This window comes from Diabrotica undecimpunctata, chromosome 5 (genome assembly GCF_040954645.1).
Source record: "Diabrotica undecimpunctata isolate CICGRU chromosome 5, icDiaUnde3, whole genome shotgun sequence".
NCBI classification, from domain to species: domain Eukaryota; kingdom Metazoa; phylum Arthropoda; class Insecta; order Coleoptera; family Chrysomelidae; genus Diabrotica; species Diabrotica undecimpunctata.
The window spans coordinates 129,231,231-129,252,174 of record NC_092807.1 but is presented as its reverse complement, the minus strand read 5'-3'; the positions used below and the strand labels follow the sequence as shown (position 1 = coordinate 129,252,174).

Sequence of the window (20,944 nt, the reverse complement as noted above, 5' to 3'; positions counted from 1 at the left end):
ACCACAGTTTACCTATTGTTACTTTACAAGTTTTATTATTTTGGCGAGAATGTAAAGTTCATTCATGGCTTATAGTTTACATCACATGACCTCTCATATCTTGATATAAAGTTTACATAGAGGTAGTACAAAGGTAGTTTACAAAGAAGTATCAATATTCAATATTTGGTTGTCATTTTTTCTAACATTTAGCATAGCACATCATGCATTTGGATGATTACCTAAGGTGTTGGTTAAAGATCTTCAATATGCAGTGCGCAGACAAGTCCAGTGCACCAATCTTCTAGCATTTTTGTCAAACGTTCCAGACTATTATTGAGTAAATTTAAACTGTAGGGGTATACATTTTATATAATACTCCATTTAACTAATATAAATATAAAAAGGAGGTTAATTAAACTCAAAGAAATCGTTCAAGAAATATTTATATGTGACATCTGAGTTTTACGATCTCTGTTGAAAATATGTATTACCACATAATTAACCTTACATTAGTTACTGTTAATGGTTTACATCTTGTTAACTTTTAGTGATAATGTTTTTAGTGTAAAAATAGTAAAATTTCCATTAGCACCAACGTATTATTTAGTCATCCAGGTCGTTTCTTTTATCAACTTTTTGTTGATTACAAAACACACATATTTTTATTACCGATATTTTAATGCGTTTTTACTAAATTAATATGTAAGATTCCAATATAAAAACTTGCAAGACAGAAGATATTATTACAATGGCAATAAAAACCCAACTTCAAGAAAAACAAAAAGGAATCAAATTAAGTAGTTTCATAAAAACGTACAGAAGCTATCAACAAAAAGATGAGCAAAAGAAAAAATGTAAATAAAAATAAATCGTAAAAATGAGGCATTAATAGCAGATGAAGGAAATGAATTTCGCATATGGAGAGCATATTATGGGGAAGAAAACATAGAGTATGAGTTTACACATAAATCATAAACAGAGGAAAATATATATGATGAAATCAATGTACCAGGGGTACAAACCGGGGTACAGGGTCCAATAAGCCGACCTCTCGGCTATATATCAGAAACTATTCATGTTATAACTTTAGGAGAAAAAATTCTTTAGTAAAAGTGGCCAAGAAAAATCGCTGGAAATAACTTTCAAGTTTCTGGGTGGTTTCAACCGCTAGGGGGCGTAACCTGTGAAGAAAAATTTGAAAACCAGTTTTTTGTGAAATATGCCCAATTATACCAAGTGTTAAATAAGTAAACTAGAAAAGACCTAAATTCCGCACAAAGTTGTTCGAGTACTTTTTTTTTATTTTTTCAAATAAAGGGTGGGGGAGAGTTGGAAAGTATTTGTGGATAAATACCTATAACTTTGGTTTGGATCAACCGATTTTAACGAAATTAATGTCATTAGAAAGAGTGTGGATGATTTAATTTACATCTACTATAAAACAATTGCATTTAGTTTTAATTGTCATGGGAAGAGGGTACTTTCGAATAGAACAAATTAAAATTTGTTTTTCTTCAAAATGTTTAATAGAAACACCTATTTATTGTAAATTATAATGGAACTGGATTAAATTCGTAACAAAATGGCGCAAATCGCATGTTGATAGCTTTTGTCGAACTCGAGATATGAATAAAAACGCATAAACGTAAATATAGTATTGACTCACCCTTTATTATAACTTAAAATTAAATATGTGAAAGATCGTACAAATATCTCGATCATTAAAACTTAATGTCCAATTAAATGTTCAAATTGTTTTTCATCGTTGTCCACACAAAGATGTAATCTTTCGCGCGTAGACATAACAGCTGCTTCAATCTCAGCTATTGATATACTATTTATTGCGTTTATAATGCGCTGTTTCATGTCGTCTCGCGTGGTTGGTCGAGTTTGGTACACCAAGTCCTTCAATCTTCCCCACAGATAAAAGTCCAGACATGTTAAGTCTGAAGATTTAGCTGGCCATGAAAATACACTTCCCCTTCCAATCCATTTATTTGGATAACTTGCATACAAATAACGAACTCGTCTGGAAAAGTGCGCAGGACACCAGTCATGTTGTAATATCATATCTCTTCTTGTTTGTAAGGAAATATCTTTCAATAAAACAGGCAACGGATTTTCCAGAAAATTCAAATATGTTTTACCATTTAAAGTTGTATCAAAGAAATATAGCCCTACGATCTTTCCATCAACTATACCACACCAAACATTAAGACTCCATCTACCTTGAACCTGCACCTCATGTATCCAGTGCGAATTTTCTTCAGCCCAATAATGCATATTACGTGAGTGGTTAGCAGCCGGCGACTCAGAAAGTGAATTCATCGATCAGGACATTATTAATATATGGTTCTTTTGGTAAGAATTTTATACAGTAGGACTAGTTAGTTAGGGGCACGATTAGGTTCTTAATTTTTGTTGCCATTGCATAAAGTTTTGTCCTTTTCAGATTGCTTTACGTTTCGTCGAACAATCGAATGAGACAAACTCATGACGTTCTGCAAATGAACGATGGAGAGATAAGCTGCAAAACATCGTTGTCAAACGAAAACGCAAAGGAAAATAGAAAATTTCTTTAAAGACGCATGTTAAATTTGTTTATTTTCCTTAATTTTATGACTTACTAATTAGAAAACATTACAAAATCACCTCAAAGTATTTTTAATACCAATACTTTGACCAAGAATACTATAAAAGACAATGTTATTTTTAACCGAAATTCTTGTTATCCGAAACGGCCTCCCCCCCCCCCCCCAATTATTAGTTGCTTTCACCTGAACAATAAACTTGCTGGAAAGGAACTCAATATACGGTTTGAGAATACCACACTCACCCACAACAAAACACCGAAGTACCTGGGCGTAACACTAGACAGAACGCTATCATTTAAAGAGCATTTAACAAAAACTGCTCAAAAGTTGAGTACAAGAAATAACATTATACAGAAGCTCTGCGGTACCACCTGGGGAGCATCGGCTTCCACTCTCCGCTCTACTGCCTTAGTCCTTGTTTTCTCGACCGCTGAATATTGTGCTCCAGTCTGGCTACACAGTCCACACGTAAAAAAAGTCGACAATCAACTCCCACCCAGTGGCTTCCAGTATTAATTCACATCCCACCTCCACATTTACGACGAGTCGACGCACTTACACGTGAATACAAAAAGATCATGAACAATATAAACCTGCTGATACACCAAGATACCGAGGATGCAGAAAATACCCGTCTCCGTTCTAGAAAACCACCAATGAAAACGGCAAGAATGATACATGAGAGTTCAACATCAAGAATACATGGACAAACGAATGACAAAATTACATGGTCTGCATTAGCCACAAGCCACTAGGTTTTGATCTTCCACGCAAAACATGGTCCACTCTAAATAGGATCAGAACAAGACATGGCAGATGTGCATACATGCTACATAAATGGGGAAAGAACCCGTCTCCTCAATGTGACTGTAGGGAGAACCAAACCATCGACCACATTATTGAAGAGTGTCCCTCAAGATCCTACAATGGTAGCTCTGAAGACTTCCTGTTTGCAACTTCAGAGTCAATTGATTATATCAATACACTTGATGTTTGTTTGTAACTAAGTTTGTCAAATACCTATATTACTAGTGTTTGTGTAATTGTTCTAAATGTGCTGTAATTGCCATACGATAAATAAATAAATAAATACTAAAATAAGTAAACTATATACAAATTTTAAGAACCTCGTACAGAAATTCCCAAAGTAGAGATTTCAATAAAGTTACAATATACAGTGTGTTGTATTTAAAAAACTAAAGTGACTAATAAATGATAACAGAAAATGGTAAATCTGGCACTGTTACATTAAATTTCATATCTTCATATTGCAAAATAGGTGTATCCCTGTTTATGTATAATTCGGAACATTCATTTAAGAAATAATTAGTCTTCCAGACTTTTGGTTCACTCTGGATACATTTAGGTATAATACAATAATTATATTATACAAGAACAATAAGGATCAAATTCACTCCTGAAGATATCTGCCATATTTCATCTCGAAAGTTTTTTTAGTTTCCACCTTTATGTAACTAGTCATACATTTTGCTGACAGTTCAATGCCAGTAATTTTCAATCTAAGCTATGTCTATCGATCCGTCTGACTTTTCAAATATATTCGACCTTAGCGTTGTATCCTACTAACCCTTGAACATGAATCGAACATAAAACACAAATTATTTTTTAAAGACAGAACGAATTAGCATACTTTCGTTGTTTATCGACCTCTATACAACTAAAATGAATGCAAAATAGTTAAATTGATTATTTGAAGGTCCAACAATAAAACTATGTTTGATTGTCTGTGACGTCGTTTATTGTGAATTTTATCAAAATAATTTACTTGTCCAACACGTGGGGTCAAAGTTGGTATTCTGAACTGTACTTTTAGATGCAGCGTGTGAGCACAGACAATGCTATGAACTTCACTACAGAGTTAATATACAATAAATATACCTTAAAGTCACTGTCAGGATCGTTACAGTCATAATAAAATAAACAGAATTTTCAAAATAGAAAAAAAAGAAAACCTTCAGCACAAATATAATTTTGCCCATAGAAAACCAGTTTTAGACTCTGACGTAATACTAGAAAAAGTCGGGGTGCTAGTACTTTTGTGATCTTATCGAACACACTAGTCTTCTCAGTTTGTTTCTCAAAGATTTCTATGCCAACAAAAAAGGAACGTATTACGATAAAGAATAACCATACAACCTGAATAGATTACATCCCAAATTACAAAGAATCTGATGTTTCTATCTGATTTGATACCTTATTTCCCTTCTTCATCTCTTTAGCAAGCCCTCTTTTATGAAATCAGCATAATTAATCATATAGCATATAGCACCAGTAGAAAAGAATACTTTGTAAGTATGAATACATTCTTTCGTGTTAACTAGATATAATTTAAAATTTGGCATATTTAGTCGTGCAATTATATTGTTCCATTAAGAATACGCAAGCAGTGGGTCTACAAGTGATTAATTTAAGTTTTCAAATATCGTCATCATCAGCTAGCGCTACAGCACTTCGTGAGCCCTGGCCTGCCTCAAAATATTATTCCAACCTTCCCTGTCGAGTGTCTGTTGTTTTCTCCATCCCCTTACTTCAATCTCCCTTAACTCGTCCTGCACATCGTCCAGATGTCTGAGTTAAGGTCGCCCCCTTCTTCTTCATCCCTTTAGCAAGCCCTCTTTTATGAAATCAGCATAATTAACCATATAGCATATAGCACCAGTAGAGAAGAATACTTTCTGAGTATGAATACATTCTTTCGTGTTAACTAGATATAATTTAAACTTTGGCATATTTGGTCGTGCAATTATATTGTTCCATTAAGAATACGCAAGCAGTGGGTCTACAAGTGATTAATTTAAGTATTTAAATATCGTCATCATCAGCTAGCGCTACAGCCCTTCGTGAGCCCTGGCCTGCCTCAAAATATTATTCCAACCTTCCCTGTCGAGTGTTTGTTGTTTTCTCCATCCCCTTACTTCAATCTCCCTTAACTCGTCCTGCACATCGTCCAGATATCTGAGTTAAGGTCGCCCCCTTCTTCTTCCGACCGGCTTATTTGGCATGGTTATTTTAGGAGGATCACTTTCATCCATCCACATAACGTGACCCAACCATTATTTTAATGGATTTCACGATATCTCTATCACCAAAAAGTCTATAAAGTTCGAATTATATCGCCTTCTCCACAGATCCTCTTCGTTAACTCCGTCTTATATTGTGTCGTCATTGCACTGGGCGTATTATTGTTTTATAAAGTTTGCACTTTGTTATTCTTGACACATTACTCACTTTTAGTTGAGGGCCTACGTTATAGCAGCGGTTAGCCACGCATATTGTTTGTCTTATTTCTTTGAATGTGTTGTTTTTGCAGTCTACCAGTGACTTTAAGTAACACAATGCTTGCACCATCTCTATAGCTACATGTTGCAAGTTATTTGGTTGCATTCTTAATATAGCCGACATATATGGTCGCTGGACTTCTTCAATGATTTCTAAAATGTCTTCATCAGTTGCATCCATTATTGGACGACCACTATTGCCAGCAACTTGCGGTTGGAATGTACCCGTTTCCCGTAAACGACGATCAATAGTCAGAAATAATCGTCTATCGGGTGTATTTCGATTGGGGTATTTTACTGCATAACGCCTTGCGGCTGCTGCACTATTTCCTTGACAGTCACCTACGATATTCCCGATAGTTTATTGAAATCATAATTTAATCTGATCTAACTTACCCAAAGTTAAATGCATATCTGCCATTTCCTGAAATGTGTAGGCCATTGTAATATCAAAATTTTTAATATTAATCTTATTCACACAATAAATGATAGCTTCAAATTATTGACTATTATTGATGTAACTGTTTATAATTATTGTATCCGTAGAAACTAATTGTAATTTTATGGAAAACTAGGAAAAAACTAGTTTTTCGAAAAAATGATAGAGGCAAAAAAGTTTTAAAAATAATGTATTAAACTAATGATGCCACAAAATTCATTTGATTTGATCGTACTTAAAAGTTTGGGGGATTTAGGGCTGCACACCCCCCTTAAAATTTTTAAGGAGTTTAGGAGATAATGCAAAATAACAATTTTTATTTTGTAACTACAAAGGGCTGTAACTTTTTTGTGTACACTTTTGTACTAAGGTAAGTTGGATTCAATCAATTTATTTTTGTCCCCGGAATGCGTGATTTAATTTATGACATATCTTTTTGAAACACCCTGTATAGTAAATACTAGACGATAAGCAAAAATGGTTTCCAGATCGAGATAAATGGAGGAAGGATCAAAAGAATGTTATAGAACTGAAATTCTTACAAAATATAAATTATTTATTTTCATATCAAATTATTGTCATTGTAAATTAAATTGAAATCAAGTGGGTGGTTATTTATCTATTATTTTTGTAAAGAGGAAGTGTTACAAATAAAAATCTATTTTACTATCACTTTTGCGGCCTAGATTCCAAGACCTTTCTCTAATATTACTTCGTAATTCTTATTACTTTCACTAAAACCGTTTGAACATTGTTTAAAACCGTTAAAGTGAGTTCCTTAGTATTATTTTTTATTTACAAAATTGGTTTTCTCACCGACTAAGAATTTCTTAATGTAAGCTATGTATTCTATTATTATTATGACACCTCAGTGATTCAATAATTATTATTGCAAGACGTTGTCATGGGCAATGTTCAATTTAAAAACATCTATTTTGTCAGACAAATGTTACAATTGGTGTTAAATTTAATATTTAATGGTCTAAACCTTTGTATGAAAAACATTCAAATGTTTGGATAATCAGATTACAAATATAGTCCAGTTGTCAAAGACATAAAATAATAAAAATGCCATAAAATAATAAAAAATAAAAACGTTTATTACCTAATAAAAAGTAACATTTCATTGAGTATTTCATTCATATTAGTCTTCTTTTTTCAGCGTCCCGCACTTGCACCGCCAGCTTCTTGGTTATTCAAAAATGCCACTGAACCTATAAACAAGCTGAATTTTGCTGAGAATGTCAATGCAAAAAAGTTTGCCACCATTCGTACCTCCTAAAACGGTGGTGGCGGACGAAAAACATCGATTTATCAATAATCTGTACACCGTAGAACAAAATGTTTTAAACAAGAAATAAGACTGAGATAATTTTGAACAAAAATATTTATTTGCACTTTTTGTGTAGATTGAACCGTTCTTTCTGAAACAACGCTTGAAGCGACCGTCAATTTTGAATGTCAGTTACGCGCACGAAATCAATTTTTTAAATAAAATTTGTATCAACTCAACGGTAAAAATTTGATATCTTTAAATCAGTGCCCTATCGACATAACACGAAATGCTTTTCAAAGATGAAGAGTGTAGCTTTCGTATGCAATTTTTGGCATTTTGCCACAAATAAAGATATTTCTATAAATTTGTTAAATAAATAAACGTTGCGCGATTTCAGCATTTTTACGATTCTCATGGGATCAATAAAATTTATCACTTCCCCGCTACGGGGGGTTTTTAGGGGGAAGCCAGTGACAAACTTTTTTACTTCTTTTTCTTTTTGGGTCCCAAAATTGACATTCTCAGCAAATTTCAGCTTGTTCGTCTCGTTTTTAGAGAGCAAATCTCGTTTTTAGAGACTAATAGGTTTAATCCAGAAAATATCAAATGGCAAAAGTATTAAATTTCAGCTACTATTTATTTAACCCTTTTGGCTCCGTCGGGATAAGTATATCTCACTAAAAATTTAAAAATATTTACTGGCTCAAATGCGTCTCTATTTAAATGTAGTTTTGCTTTAGTGATATTCTTAGTGCAAAAGTAAGAAAATAAAACTGAATTGGCAATACTGCGTGACCTCCGGCGTCAGATAGATTTATTTTCACACGTGATCGACGTTTTAATACGTTTTAGTTCGCTTTTTATTATTTCCATCGAGATTTTTAAACAGTAAGTGAATATTTTTCTGTATTTATACCAGTGATACACCATTCTATTATAGTATAGTATTTTGTTAGAAATATTCCTGATTTTCTCGGAATAAACCTAGTGGGACAATAATGTCCAGTGGTATATTTAAGCTGGACATATTTAACCCATTGGTTTTTTTTGCAGTATGTCGAAACGAGGGCTTTATGAAAAGAAACTTCAATCTTTAGCCGATAACCTTTCAGACATTGAAAGTGAACCGGACTCTTTTGAGGCTGATGACGACAGCGACAAAAACTATGAACTAGAGACAACGTCTTCTGATTCGGATGATCAAGAAGACGAAGAAGCCAACAGCAATGATTTTTTAAGATCTTCAAAAAAGTTTTTTTTTAAGTTCTTAATAAAAAACTTGCCGTTTTCCGCTTATTCAACATCATGTGTTTGTATTTTTGTGTTCGATGAACAAAAGTCTACTTTCAAACAGCCATAACTTTTTAAAGCCATAGCTTTAAAAAAACATGTTGTTTTTAACGTATAATTTATGAGCTTTTAGTTACGAATAAGTCCAACATATAGACTTTTTGAAAAATTTCCAAAGAACACAGTCTTAAAATTCACTAAAATTCTTGCGACTACCATGGTTTTTTTTATAAACTTTTTCCACCAGCCAAGTTGGGGTGGTAACCACCTTCAGAAGAAAAGCACATATTGACATAAGGTAGATTTTGATCTTTGAGCTATTTTTTAACTACTGTCAAAATTTCAAGCAAATAGATACATATAAACAAAATTCATTCATATCCTGGACTAAACGTACAAAGTTCAAGATAGAATAAGATTGAAACGAGTAAAAACCTAATTAAATCACCGCTTTAAAAGTATAAAAGGATAAACAATACATTGGCTAAACTAAAAAGATATGTCAAAGGACTACGACAACCAGAGATACGTCAAAAAATATTAGAGCAATTTATTTTGCACATACAAGTCAATTTTATTCTCTAAGAAGTTTTTCCAGTGGTCTTGTAAACTTCAGAACAATTAAGTATATTAGAACAGTCGGATTTATATTTTTAGCATAAATTTTTTATATAATGTTTGTCAATACACTTTTTTATGTATAATTCAAAATTTAAGATATATTCCATACAACAAATTTATTCAAATTAACAATTAAGTGGGTCATCATCTTACCTGTAAAACTTGTCTTTTAACTTTTTTGAATTCGTTATGTCAGATTTATGTACTATGCTAATATTAACTACATTTCTATACACATAACATAAAACCGTTATGGACCAACGGATTTTTTCAGCCTGACTAAAAATGATTCACTGTCGACCAATTTAACGTTTAGTTTGTTTTTGTGAACCATGAATGATTCATTCAATTTGGCTAGTCAGATAAAAGCTTTCGCCTACGACACTGATGTGCGTAGTGCTGTGGCTTCTGAAACTTACATAACCCAATTTTAGCATGTCGGCAATGTAAATAAACTTAAAATTGTAGTAACAGATGGTACAAATCGTTTTCAATAGCAGTTATAATAGATACAAATCAAAAGTGAAATTTTTTTCTTAATAAATGTCCAACTGATTTTTACACACATCTTAATACAATCATGAGCATTAGGAAAAAACTAATTCTAGCGCTTATTTTGGACAGGCCGCATTTTTGGTTAATTGTTTCGTTCTTTATTAAAATTTTATGGAATTCAATTCATTGTCACTAGTTTGCAGATCAAAAAAATAAACGTACCTAACTGATTTATGATAAATTGTGACTTTTCGATAATCATCTTCAACCTGGACTTGCTTATTTTAAAGAACTTCCTTATTAAAGCTCCGACATCAATATTGTATTCCGTTCGGTGATTCCGAAGAAGAACCAGGGATAATTTTTGAGTCGATTTATTCTTCTGTTTGAAACAAACAAAATGGAAGAACTGAAAAGAATGATGTTCTTCTTTTGGTGCCTATCCTCTGTGGATGTTGGCAATCACGTTGGTCCATCCATACAACTTTGTTAACAGCTGCTCTAAATAGATGTATGGTAGTCATTCCTGCCCACTGTCTGAAGTTCTTCAACCACGATGTCCTTCTGCGCCCTTGAGATCTTTTGCCTTCTATCTTGCCTTGTAAAATTAGTTGATACTTCTCATTGCGCATCACATGCCCTAAGTATGTCATCTTTCTTATTTTCACGATACGCATATTTTCCAGATCTTTATTTATACGTCGGATTACGGTGTTGTTTGTAATATGACGGATATAGGAAATTCTGAGCATGCGGCGGTAGCACCACATTTCGAAGGCTTCTAATCGTTTGGATGTTGCCTCCGTCAAGGTCCAGGCTTCGACTCTATAGAAAAAGGGTAGAAAATACATGGCATCTCAAGACTCGTGTTCTTATATCAATGTTCAGGTGCATATTACATAAAATCTTCCTGAGGCGATTGAAGACAGCTCTCGCCTTTTCTATACGATATCTTATTTCCTGCGAGTGGTCCCATTCCTTATTTAGGCTGCATCCAAGGTATGTAATTTTGTCGATTATTTTCAAGGGTTCATTATTAGCTGTGAATTGGTGCTGTATTACTTCGTTTTTCATGCTCATTATTAGCTGTGAATTGGTGCTGTATTACGTCGTTTTTCATGCAGTTTAATTCCATGCCGTATCTATCACAGGCTTCCACTACACGGTCTATTAATGTTGGCAGATACTCCATATTATCAGCAAACAAAACCGTATCGTCCGCATATCTTAAATTGTTTATGATTTCACCATTGATTTTTATACCTTCTCTTAAACCATCAATAGCTTCCCTAAACAGCATTTCCGAGTAAGTATTGAACAACGTCGGTGATAAAATGCAGCCCTGACGTAGAAAAAAAAGAATGATGGACGAACTAAATAGAGAATCGGCAAAGATAGGATTTAAAGATAGGATATTTTTTGAAATACTCTGTATCAAAATCAAACAAATACCTAAATAAACAACGGGGGGAAAACGACGGACAACTAATTCACATTATCCTTACCAACCGGTTACGACTCGTTACGTAGCCGTCGGCATCAGTAAAATATTGTTTTCAAATATACTGAACGGAAACGTTAAGTGTCTAAAACGCTATGTTCCGGACAGTGTGCGTTGTTCATATTTAAAACCATTTAAATTATATTTTTCGGAAACTAAAAGCTATGTGCTGGAAACGCAACTTGCACGATAATATGCCACGACCTTAAGTCTACTAATAACATATGTCAGAAAAGAAAACATGACAACTAATCTTTCAACTGATTTGAATAATATAGAACATAAAGTTGTTAGACGTTAACAACTAATGACACCCCAATAAATTACATAAGCAGCTTGATAGCTGGTAGCTGACACTTAGCTAGTAATTTAGATTCATAGAACTAAATTGGAATTTGCGATAAAATATTAAATTTTCCTGACTTCTTGTTTCAATATACCGTTAAATGTTAATTTAATGTTATGTTAGGACTAAAATTGAAATATTTGCTTCGAAATAAAAATTTGTTTAAAGAGGTATGAAATAAATAGAATAGTTTATACTTTACTTTGAAGTTATTTCGTTTTTCTGCCTTCCTTTGTAACAATTTTTATTGCTCTCAATATTTAAAATGTATCGAAGGCCTTGCTGTTTGTACCCCTTATAAATTAAATATTTCTTGGCCAAAGTTCCACCACTTAGCGATTCTAAAATAATAATCGCATATAATTTTATTTTTTACGGCTAGCTGTGTAATACTAATTTCTAGAAACTTACTTTACTGACTGTATTTTTTTATCTCACAACAATGTTGAAGATATATTATGTACCGGATTAAAGCTTTTTCTTCGACAAATTCATGTATTCGAAAGATGCAGATTTTTGTGTACATGGTATATAAATTACATTGACAAAATCTTGAAAATATAATGGTTCAAGTGGTGTTCGGATGTCTGATAGGAATGGATAACCAAAGAAAGTGAGCAATGTGTCGGTTTTCCTATATGTTCGGATTTACTTACCCGTGGTGATAAGACGGAGCTGGCACATCTATGGTGTGTGACGCGGTTCTTTTTCTGTCACCGGCCATATCGGCTAATCGGGCGAAATCGGTATCTTGATCTGCTAACCGTGCAGACTTTCGTGATTCCAACAGGCGGACCTCTTCTAGACGTTTTTGTACTTCAAAGGGTGCCTGAAACAAAATAACTTTTTATTAAAAATGTATTTTAAGATTTTTTGCTTATTATTATTTTTGGTTAGCAGTATTATATATAGTGACTATATTGTTACAAGTATAACATATAACTATAACTATGTTATAGTTATACTAACATAGAAATATACATATATTCTGAAGTTGACGTCCCAGGAGCTATATTTTCTAGTTTCCCAACAGCTTTCTTAACGAATTTAAGAATTTCGTGGCTTAAACCCATTGACTTATACAATGGGTTTATTTTTTGGGTGCTTCAAATTTCTTCTACATTCTTCTCACCATTAATGGTTCATAGTTATACGATTCTGAAAATCGACTGGTTTTCTTGCATCATACATGAGACGTTTCACCATTGTATGGTGATTCCAAACACAGATGTGGATCATAAGTCATTACAAGTCTACAAGTGGAGATTTTATAAAGGATTTTTATCGCTGCTAGTCGAAGCGCGGTAAACTGCAGTATTTTGTGTATACATTTGATCTTTGGGTTTGATTAACTTTATTCTACTAGTACAAACACAAAAAAGCTATTTTATTCCATGTTTAAAGCATGAAATCTATCTTGTATGTAGGGTTTAAAGCATGTTTCTTCTTCAATATTGGCCTCCTAAATTGTTTAAATTATCGCACCATCTTTTTCTTGGTCTGCCAATACTTTTTCGTCCATTTGTTGACTTATCTCGTGCTATTCGTACTATCCTATCCTCTGCCATTCTACTAATGTGTTCGTTCCACTCCTGTTTCCGTTCTGTCACCCATCCATTTGTGTCTTCTATATTGCATATTCTTCTTATGAATTCGCTTCTCTCCCTATCCAACAGACTTTTTCCTGATATTCGTCGGAGTATTTTCATCTCTGTTGTTTCTAGTAGTCGTCTCGTTTTAGATGTGTCAGGTCTTGTCTTCGCCGTGTATGTTAATATAGGTCTAAGTCTGCTTTATAGATTCTTGCTTTTGTGTCTTCTCTTAGGTGTTTATTGCTTCTATGACTCTCACAGGCCAGGAGAAACAGGAATTTTGCTTAACAATTTTTTAAAATAATTATGTTGATAGTTATAAGTACATTTTAATGAGTTAATATGACCTTTAGATAGAAAAAAGTGTTTATACAGTTCAGTAAATGAACACAAATCGAAAGCGGCTTTCAAAGATTAAATATTTGCTTAAATACTTTTTATAATGGATTAAATCTTGGATATAGTTGAACACTTATAAACATAAAGATTTTCTTTTTAGATTCAGATTTATATCTTTTATTTCTCATCACCTACGATGTCTATAGCTTCTCAGACAGGTGCTTGTATGAAATATCTTATAACAAACGATACTGCCTTATTTGCAATACACCTACCTCAAATCGGTTCATTTTTGCAATAAATTCGATGACTCTTGTACTTATTTGTGTGTAGGTATTCTCATTTCTGTCATTTTAAATGCACTTAAGAAACCATACAGTTCAGAACTGTAAAATAGTCCCACGAATACTCAAATAACAAGCAAGCTCTTTTAAACCAACGCTGTAGTGGTAATTAATCGACAAACAGTACATTTTTCGGTATGATTATCGTGTAAGATTCATAGCAATGCCAATATAAACGATGGTTCAATTCGTAGGCAGCCGTTTTACTATATACGGAGCGTCTTTATGAAAGTTTATACAATAAAACAAAGCAAAACCGTGTATGTGTGAATTGTAAATAAAGTTGAAAACGCAATTTAACTATAATTGACAGCGGTAACAAATTAGCCAACAATGGTTACAACATAAAACGAAAAGAAGTTGAAACAATCGTCTACTAAGATTATTTAGTTTGTCTTCAGCTAAAACAAGCAAACTTTTAACAAATTTAAATCAATTGTTTAGACTAAACAATCATCGATTTCATGTACAATCTTATACATATATTTGAAGATTCTAAAAGGTATTGAGGGATAGCTGATGACAACTCCGTGAAGATGTACGGCTGATTTTGTTTTGTTTTTTTAATAATCATAAAAATTGAAAAATGGTTGAAATAAAAGTCGAAGATCTTAAAAACACCTTTAATCTTAAGAATATCTGAATTAAAATCCATAAACAATTTACCAAAATAATTGCAAAAAACCTATATGTTTGTAGTAATTTATATTATATTTATATAAAATTTTGAATAAACTTGGCGCAGCCTAATATGTTGAGTGTTGAGAGGCGAAAGATACGAATTACCAAGTTATACTGGAAGGAAAAGTACAGAACAAAAGATCAGTAGGAAGACGCCAAAACTCGTGGCTGAAAGACCTGAGGAGATGATTTGCCACGCATCCGCAGAAATCTTTCTCGCAGCAGTTTCCAAAACTACAATTGCCATTTGGATCGCCAACATTCGAAAGGAGACGGCGTTATGAGAAGAAGTCTAATATGAATACCAACTAATGTGCAGCTCTCTAATTTCCACGCAGAAGTAGTCGTATAGTTGCAGAAAACTGAACTCAGACTAATTATAGATGTTCTCACTGAATACTGGACACTGGTCACTCAGTCCGAAAATATACAGAGGAAAAACAGAACATGGTCAGGTAACGAAAGAAGCTCCTAATAAGGATAAGAAGACGTTTTTATAAGTCTAGATCTTTTTTACTAAAAGATAGATGTAGAAACATAAACAAAAGATGTTTCAGACCACAATGTTAAAATATTGGCTATGAGGCCAACAGACCCTTTGCAATCTACGTCTGTTACAACAATATCTGCTTTATTGGATTCTAAATTTACTTGTTACTCTTACTAAAAAGGAAGAAGAAAAGACAGTGGGGAGAACTTATAAGAAACACCACAACACGGATATTAAAAATACAAAACTACAGAACAAAAGGAAATAAATAAATGATGAGGAAAGAAATTTCATCACTAACAAAAAAATTATTGGATCTCTCAAATAATTACAACTGACACGCAGACACCCAGAATGATGGAAGGAGTACAGTTTACAATTTACAGGGAAACATGATTGAAAATATATTCTCAACCGGCATTTTTGTTCGACAATTTATAGTTAATCATACAGAAATTTAAATGATATTATCACATTATCACTTACTTGGTGCGTTTCACTCGGTGATGATGCAATATCATCTATTTACAAACGAAATAATTGCATCAATAAATCACTGTCTCGAAACTAAACTCAGCGCAACAGACATTCAAGTACGCAAAAACCTTATGCACTATTTCGCTACCGAATCGACATTTAGACTGACCTTTATCATCGCAAGTTTGAATGATAATTATTGTTGCGCAAACCGATATCACTACGTACACAACCAATTTAATTTTTTTACACCAACGCCGCCGGCTTACAATATGTCATTGTCTCCCGGAAAAGTTATATTTTTAGATAAAAATTCGTTATATAATTTAATCAGATAATTAATAATCTTAGGAGTATCAAAACACAATATTTCCTTAATTCTTGAACGTTAAGACTTTGAATATTTTTTCGTAGTATTGTAGTGTGTTTGTTTGCAAAAAAAAACAAAAATGAAAAATAGAATCTGGTATAACTCGAATAGTCTAAAAATTAAGCAACGGTTGTTAATTACACTGCTCAGACAATTTATAAACTACTAAGACCAACACAAATCTTTTATTAAAAAAATTTAAGGGCTATCATAAACGAGCAAGTATTATTCAGATTTTGTAGATGATCGGAAAAACCAGTAAGCCAGTTGTATTCTTTTTGTTTCTTTTTTAGTTACAGTTGGCACTTAATAATCCTAATGCTCGTTCATCTTGCATGAAAATCTTCGTCTTCTTTGATGGCTCTATCTCGCATTATGTGCCGTACATTTTTTTCCCAGGCAACTGAAGGCCTTCCCCTTCTTCTTCTTTGTTGTGGTATATAATTTAAAGCTTTCTTTGATCATCTATCTTCATACATTCGCTTCAAATGACCATACCACACTATATAGTTGTCTCGTTTCAATTCTGTCTACACTGGAATATACAGTCTTTTTCCTCCTTCTAATATCTTCATTCCTGATTATGATCTTTTTTGAATATACCACACGCTCTCGTTAGAAAATCCATTTCTTCTACTTCTATCTTTTTTCGTGATCTGCCAAACTTCTGCCCCATAAGTCATAATAGGCTCTACCAAGGTTCGATAGATTGTTAATTTCGTTTCTTGTCTAATATCTTTAGACCATAATAGAGAGTTTAGAATGTTTACCGCTTTTTTTTCGATGTCTCTTTTGTTTTTTGGTAGTGCCTTCTTTAGATATTATAGATTCGAGATATTTATATTCATTGCATGTTTTTGTGTTTCTAATTTCTAACTCTGGATCTTCTTCATCATCTCCTATTTTAAGATACTCTGTCTTTGACATATTCATATTGAGGCCCCATTTTTCATATTCTTTCTTTAGTTTTCTGACAACATCCTTGTTTAAGCCCCTTTGTTATTAGAAATGGTTCAGATATAAAGTTTCTCTTGCATTTTTGTATATATTTGCGATTAGGTCTTATGTCTGAAAAACGATAGCTAGGTTGGAGACTAGATACTAACATACAAACAGTACAATATTAGATACATTAAATATATGAAAATTGTAAATGCTTAAAAATACAAAATATAATTACGGCGCCTAATCTAACAAGCATTTAATACTAATAGTTGCAAACTAATCACTTTTATCACTAATTTCCTTTCGATGTTGATGCATGGTACTGCATATTATCCACAAACTTTTCTTAATATATATGGTACGTAATTACTGAGTGCCAATCGCAAGTACGATTTGAGATGTTCCTCCGTTAGCTGATTGCGATATTTTCATTCAACTATTTTCATTTCTGAAATTGCTGACTCGCACAGGTATGTTGATCCAAACATTTCTGTTAACTAAAGAGGTATTTGTTTGAAACATGGATCAGATGCTCTGGCTTTGAGATGTATATCTGAAATGAACTTTAATACTCCATTTTGGATAGAAATGATCTTTGGATTTGGACTGAAAATGTTTGATATTTCAATAGAAGATTTTTCAAAATCTTCACCAGTAAAAGGACGAGCCATAAAAGTTACGATATTCGTCAGTTTTTTTTTAATCAGAGAAGTTTCTTTCAAACTTGCTTTGAATGTTTCTCAGCTGTGTCTCATAATAATCATAATTTGAGTGAGAACTTGGTCTAGCTTTCAAAGCTGGAAAATTGCTTTAATTACGGTTCCATTTTTGAAAGGTTTCTTGTGTTGAGTCAGTATGTAGAAAATTTTAAAAGACGCGATTGGCTGGTCTAAGAAAGATGGATCTTTCTTTGAACTACTTTTTAAATCTTGCAATTTTCGTATTTCACGAAAAATCATGTTCATACTTTTTCTGCAGGGTCTTTCAATGCATTTCTAAGCTTCCAAGATTGGGCAGTACCACGAACGACGTAAACGCATTTATCCTTGAACACGGCAAACAAAAATTCTTCCTCTCAATCACTATTAAAATGGTATGTTTTACATTTTTTCGGCTGCACTCATTTTGCGTTTTAAATTTCGCTATTTTACATAGAAATTCGACTTTTATAGCAACTTAATAAAGACTGACATAATGCTCCGTCATTGCAGCTTATTATATATAAAAAAAAACATTCGAGAAGTGAAGCTGTCGCGATCTATCCTCATGGTCCTTTTATACAAAATAATGAAAACTGGAGACAAGCAAACATTTTCACATCTTTTAATAGAAAAATAATAAACAGTTTAAATTTGATATACTTTAAATATGATTACTAACAGGATATTTTTAGTTCATAAATAATGTTTATATTTTTGACATTTCGATATTTACGAAGTTGGGAAATAAGAAATTATTACTTTGGTTTTTATAACAACGTTTAGTGGTCAACGTGAAATAAGCTTTTTCAAGCAAACAGCAAAAATGAATACCTAAAGCGACGAATAATTATTAGACAGTAAAACAACAGATTTTATCATTAAAAGTAACAAAAGAATAAGAATTTACAAGGATACAAAAATAAAAGTCCACGTGGAAATGAAAAAAGCTGCAACTCGTTATGGAAGGAAAAACTAATTGAAGAAATATAAAAAAATACGCGCACTTACAACACTTCCTACACATGTAACCAATACGATAAAATGTGCTTGGCAAGTGTTGTTTATCTACAATGAGATATTCATATTCATTTATTATTACTCCAATAATCATTTACTAGTTACATGGTAGCACAAAAATGTATATAATTATTTCTACTGGCACGAAATTAATCAGATAGAAAAAATCAGGCTTGATGTATAAAAATCAGAATTTGTATAAATTTAGTTTTTAGAAGCTATACTCTCTAGACCTAGAGGTTATTTATAACGGACATTTCATCTATATTTTAGACCTTCTGTATTAGTTCTTCAACGGGTCGTTTCTCGGACTGCATCTCTTCTCGCTGGCTTTATTTGAAACAGTTCATTATGCTTCTTTATGTCCCGTGAAATTTCTATTGAACTATAAACCTTTATAGCGAGGCAAATTTGGTTATAACGAGAAAAAATAAGATTGAAAAACGTGTTTTTTTATGTTTTTGGCCCGGCCGTGGCTATTAATAAATACCCTTTTTAACTGCCGCCCGCAATAAACTTCTTACAATTTATGATTCTTACTCGGAAATTTACAGTTTATGATTCACAAGTGTCATTGTAGGGAGTTGACCATTCGCATCTAATAATATAGGTCCTAATAGACAAGATGTGGAAAGTGTTTTAAACGTTGTCAGAAACTTTATCCAAAGACAAAACGCAAATGAAGAAGCATAAAACTGTTTCACATCTTTAGAAAATATGATAGATAGAATACTGGACTATTTAAAGCAGTCAAAAATGACAGACTTATTCCAATTGCAGAAACAATAGGTTATGTTATCCTTGAAAATACGCTTTATACAGATTTACAGAATACAGATTTTTTGTTTTAACGTATAACATTGACAATAAAAGTAACCAACTTTTTTTCAAAAACGCCATTCAAACAATATTTAGCTCTTATATTCTACATATTCATATGTATGCACGGTGTTATTGTTTGATATAGCGAGATCGGCTTATAACGAGGTAATTAGTCTGCCATTTCAGTTCTCGTTATTGAGGGAGTCTACTGTATATACTCTAAAAATATCTTTAGAGAATTCTTGGATGAATCAGAAGATGGTATTGCAGTAAATGGCTAACTTCTAAATAATATTGATACAGTATTGCTGGCCGATAGAGCGCGAAATCATGGATACCAAAGTATAATGGATAATGGTGTAGAAACATGTTACAAATGCAACCAAAAACTAAATTGCAAGAAGACAAAAATAATGCTTATTAGTAAGAACACCAACATAAACGCCCAAATTACAATAACCGATACACCGTTAGAAAGAGTGGAGGAAGTATGCTATCTGGACTGCAATATTAAGGGATACCTGTGATCATAGTTACGAAATAAAAACTCAGTTTTAACGGTCTGAGGAAGATTCTCTGCAACTTATCGTATTATTTACAAAAATGACAGATGATGGAGATGACCTTACAGCAGTGATGTTTTTTAAATTATAACGTAAATGTAAAAAAAAATAAGGAACGTAATGAGAGAACGTAACAAAAGATATCAGTATATAAATCTAATCGAATACGTTTTTTGTTTATTATTTAAATTTGTCTTGTACTTAGGTTATTTTTGTATAATTATATCTACTAAACTGCTCATGCAGATATATTTACTAAAAACTTACGTTTTTAATTTTTTCTTTATTATTTTTTATAGCCACATCCTTTCAAATTAAACAAGTTCAGAATTCTTCTGAAATACGGCAAAATCTTCTTCGTGTATTTCTTTGTTTGTTGCTTAATAGATTATTCTGCTTTCCATCCGTCACCTTACGACATTTGTTGCTTCTAGGTTAATTTGCCTTTTTTGATTATCCTACGTGCACCAAGATTCTTCGTATTTCTTAATTTTGCTTTCTTTTAGACCTACGAATCCAAAAAAGGTTTAATTTGTTGGAACTCTATTGTATAACAAGCTAGTTTATTTAAGATATCTATATAAACAATGTTATAGAGAAATTAAAAATTTTTTTTCAATTTAAGACAAAAGTATTGGAACATCCTTGACCTGCTAACATCATTAAATATTCTTAATGTTATAAGTCAAATACGCATAGAATATATTTTAATAATTAACTAGTATTAATAATCTGTTTTTTCTTATTCTCGTAAATAAAC

The 20,944-nt window shown here is 32.6% G+C and overlaps 1 protein-coding gene across 1 annotated transcript in view; it reads right to left on the bottom strand.

Moving 5' to 3' along the window:
• Positions 1 to 20,944, bottom strand: part of LOC140441791 (zinc finger protein 395-like) — a 232,435-nt gene that overhangs the window by 115,448 nt on the left and 96,043 nt on the right. Inside the window, exon 2 of the mRNA XM_072532712.1 lies at positions 12,500 to 12,672. Coding sequence (XP_072388813.1) covers positions 12,500 to 12,672 — 173 coding nt within the window. The remainder of the gene's footprint in view (positions 1 to 12,499; positions 12,673 to 20,944) is intronic.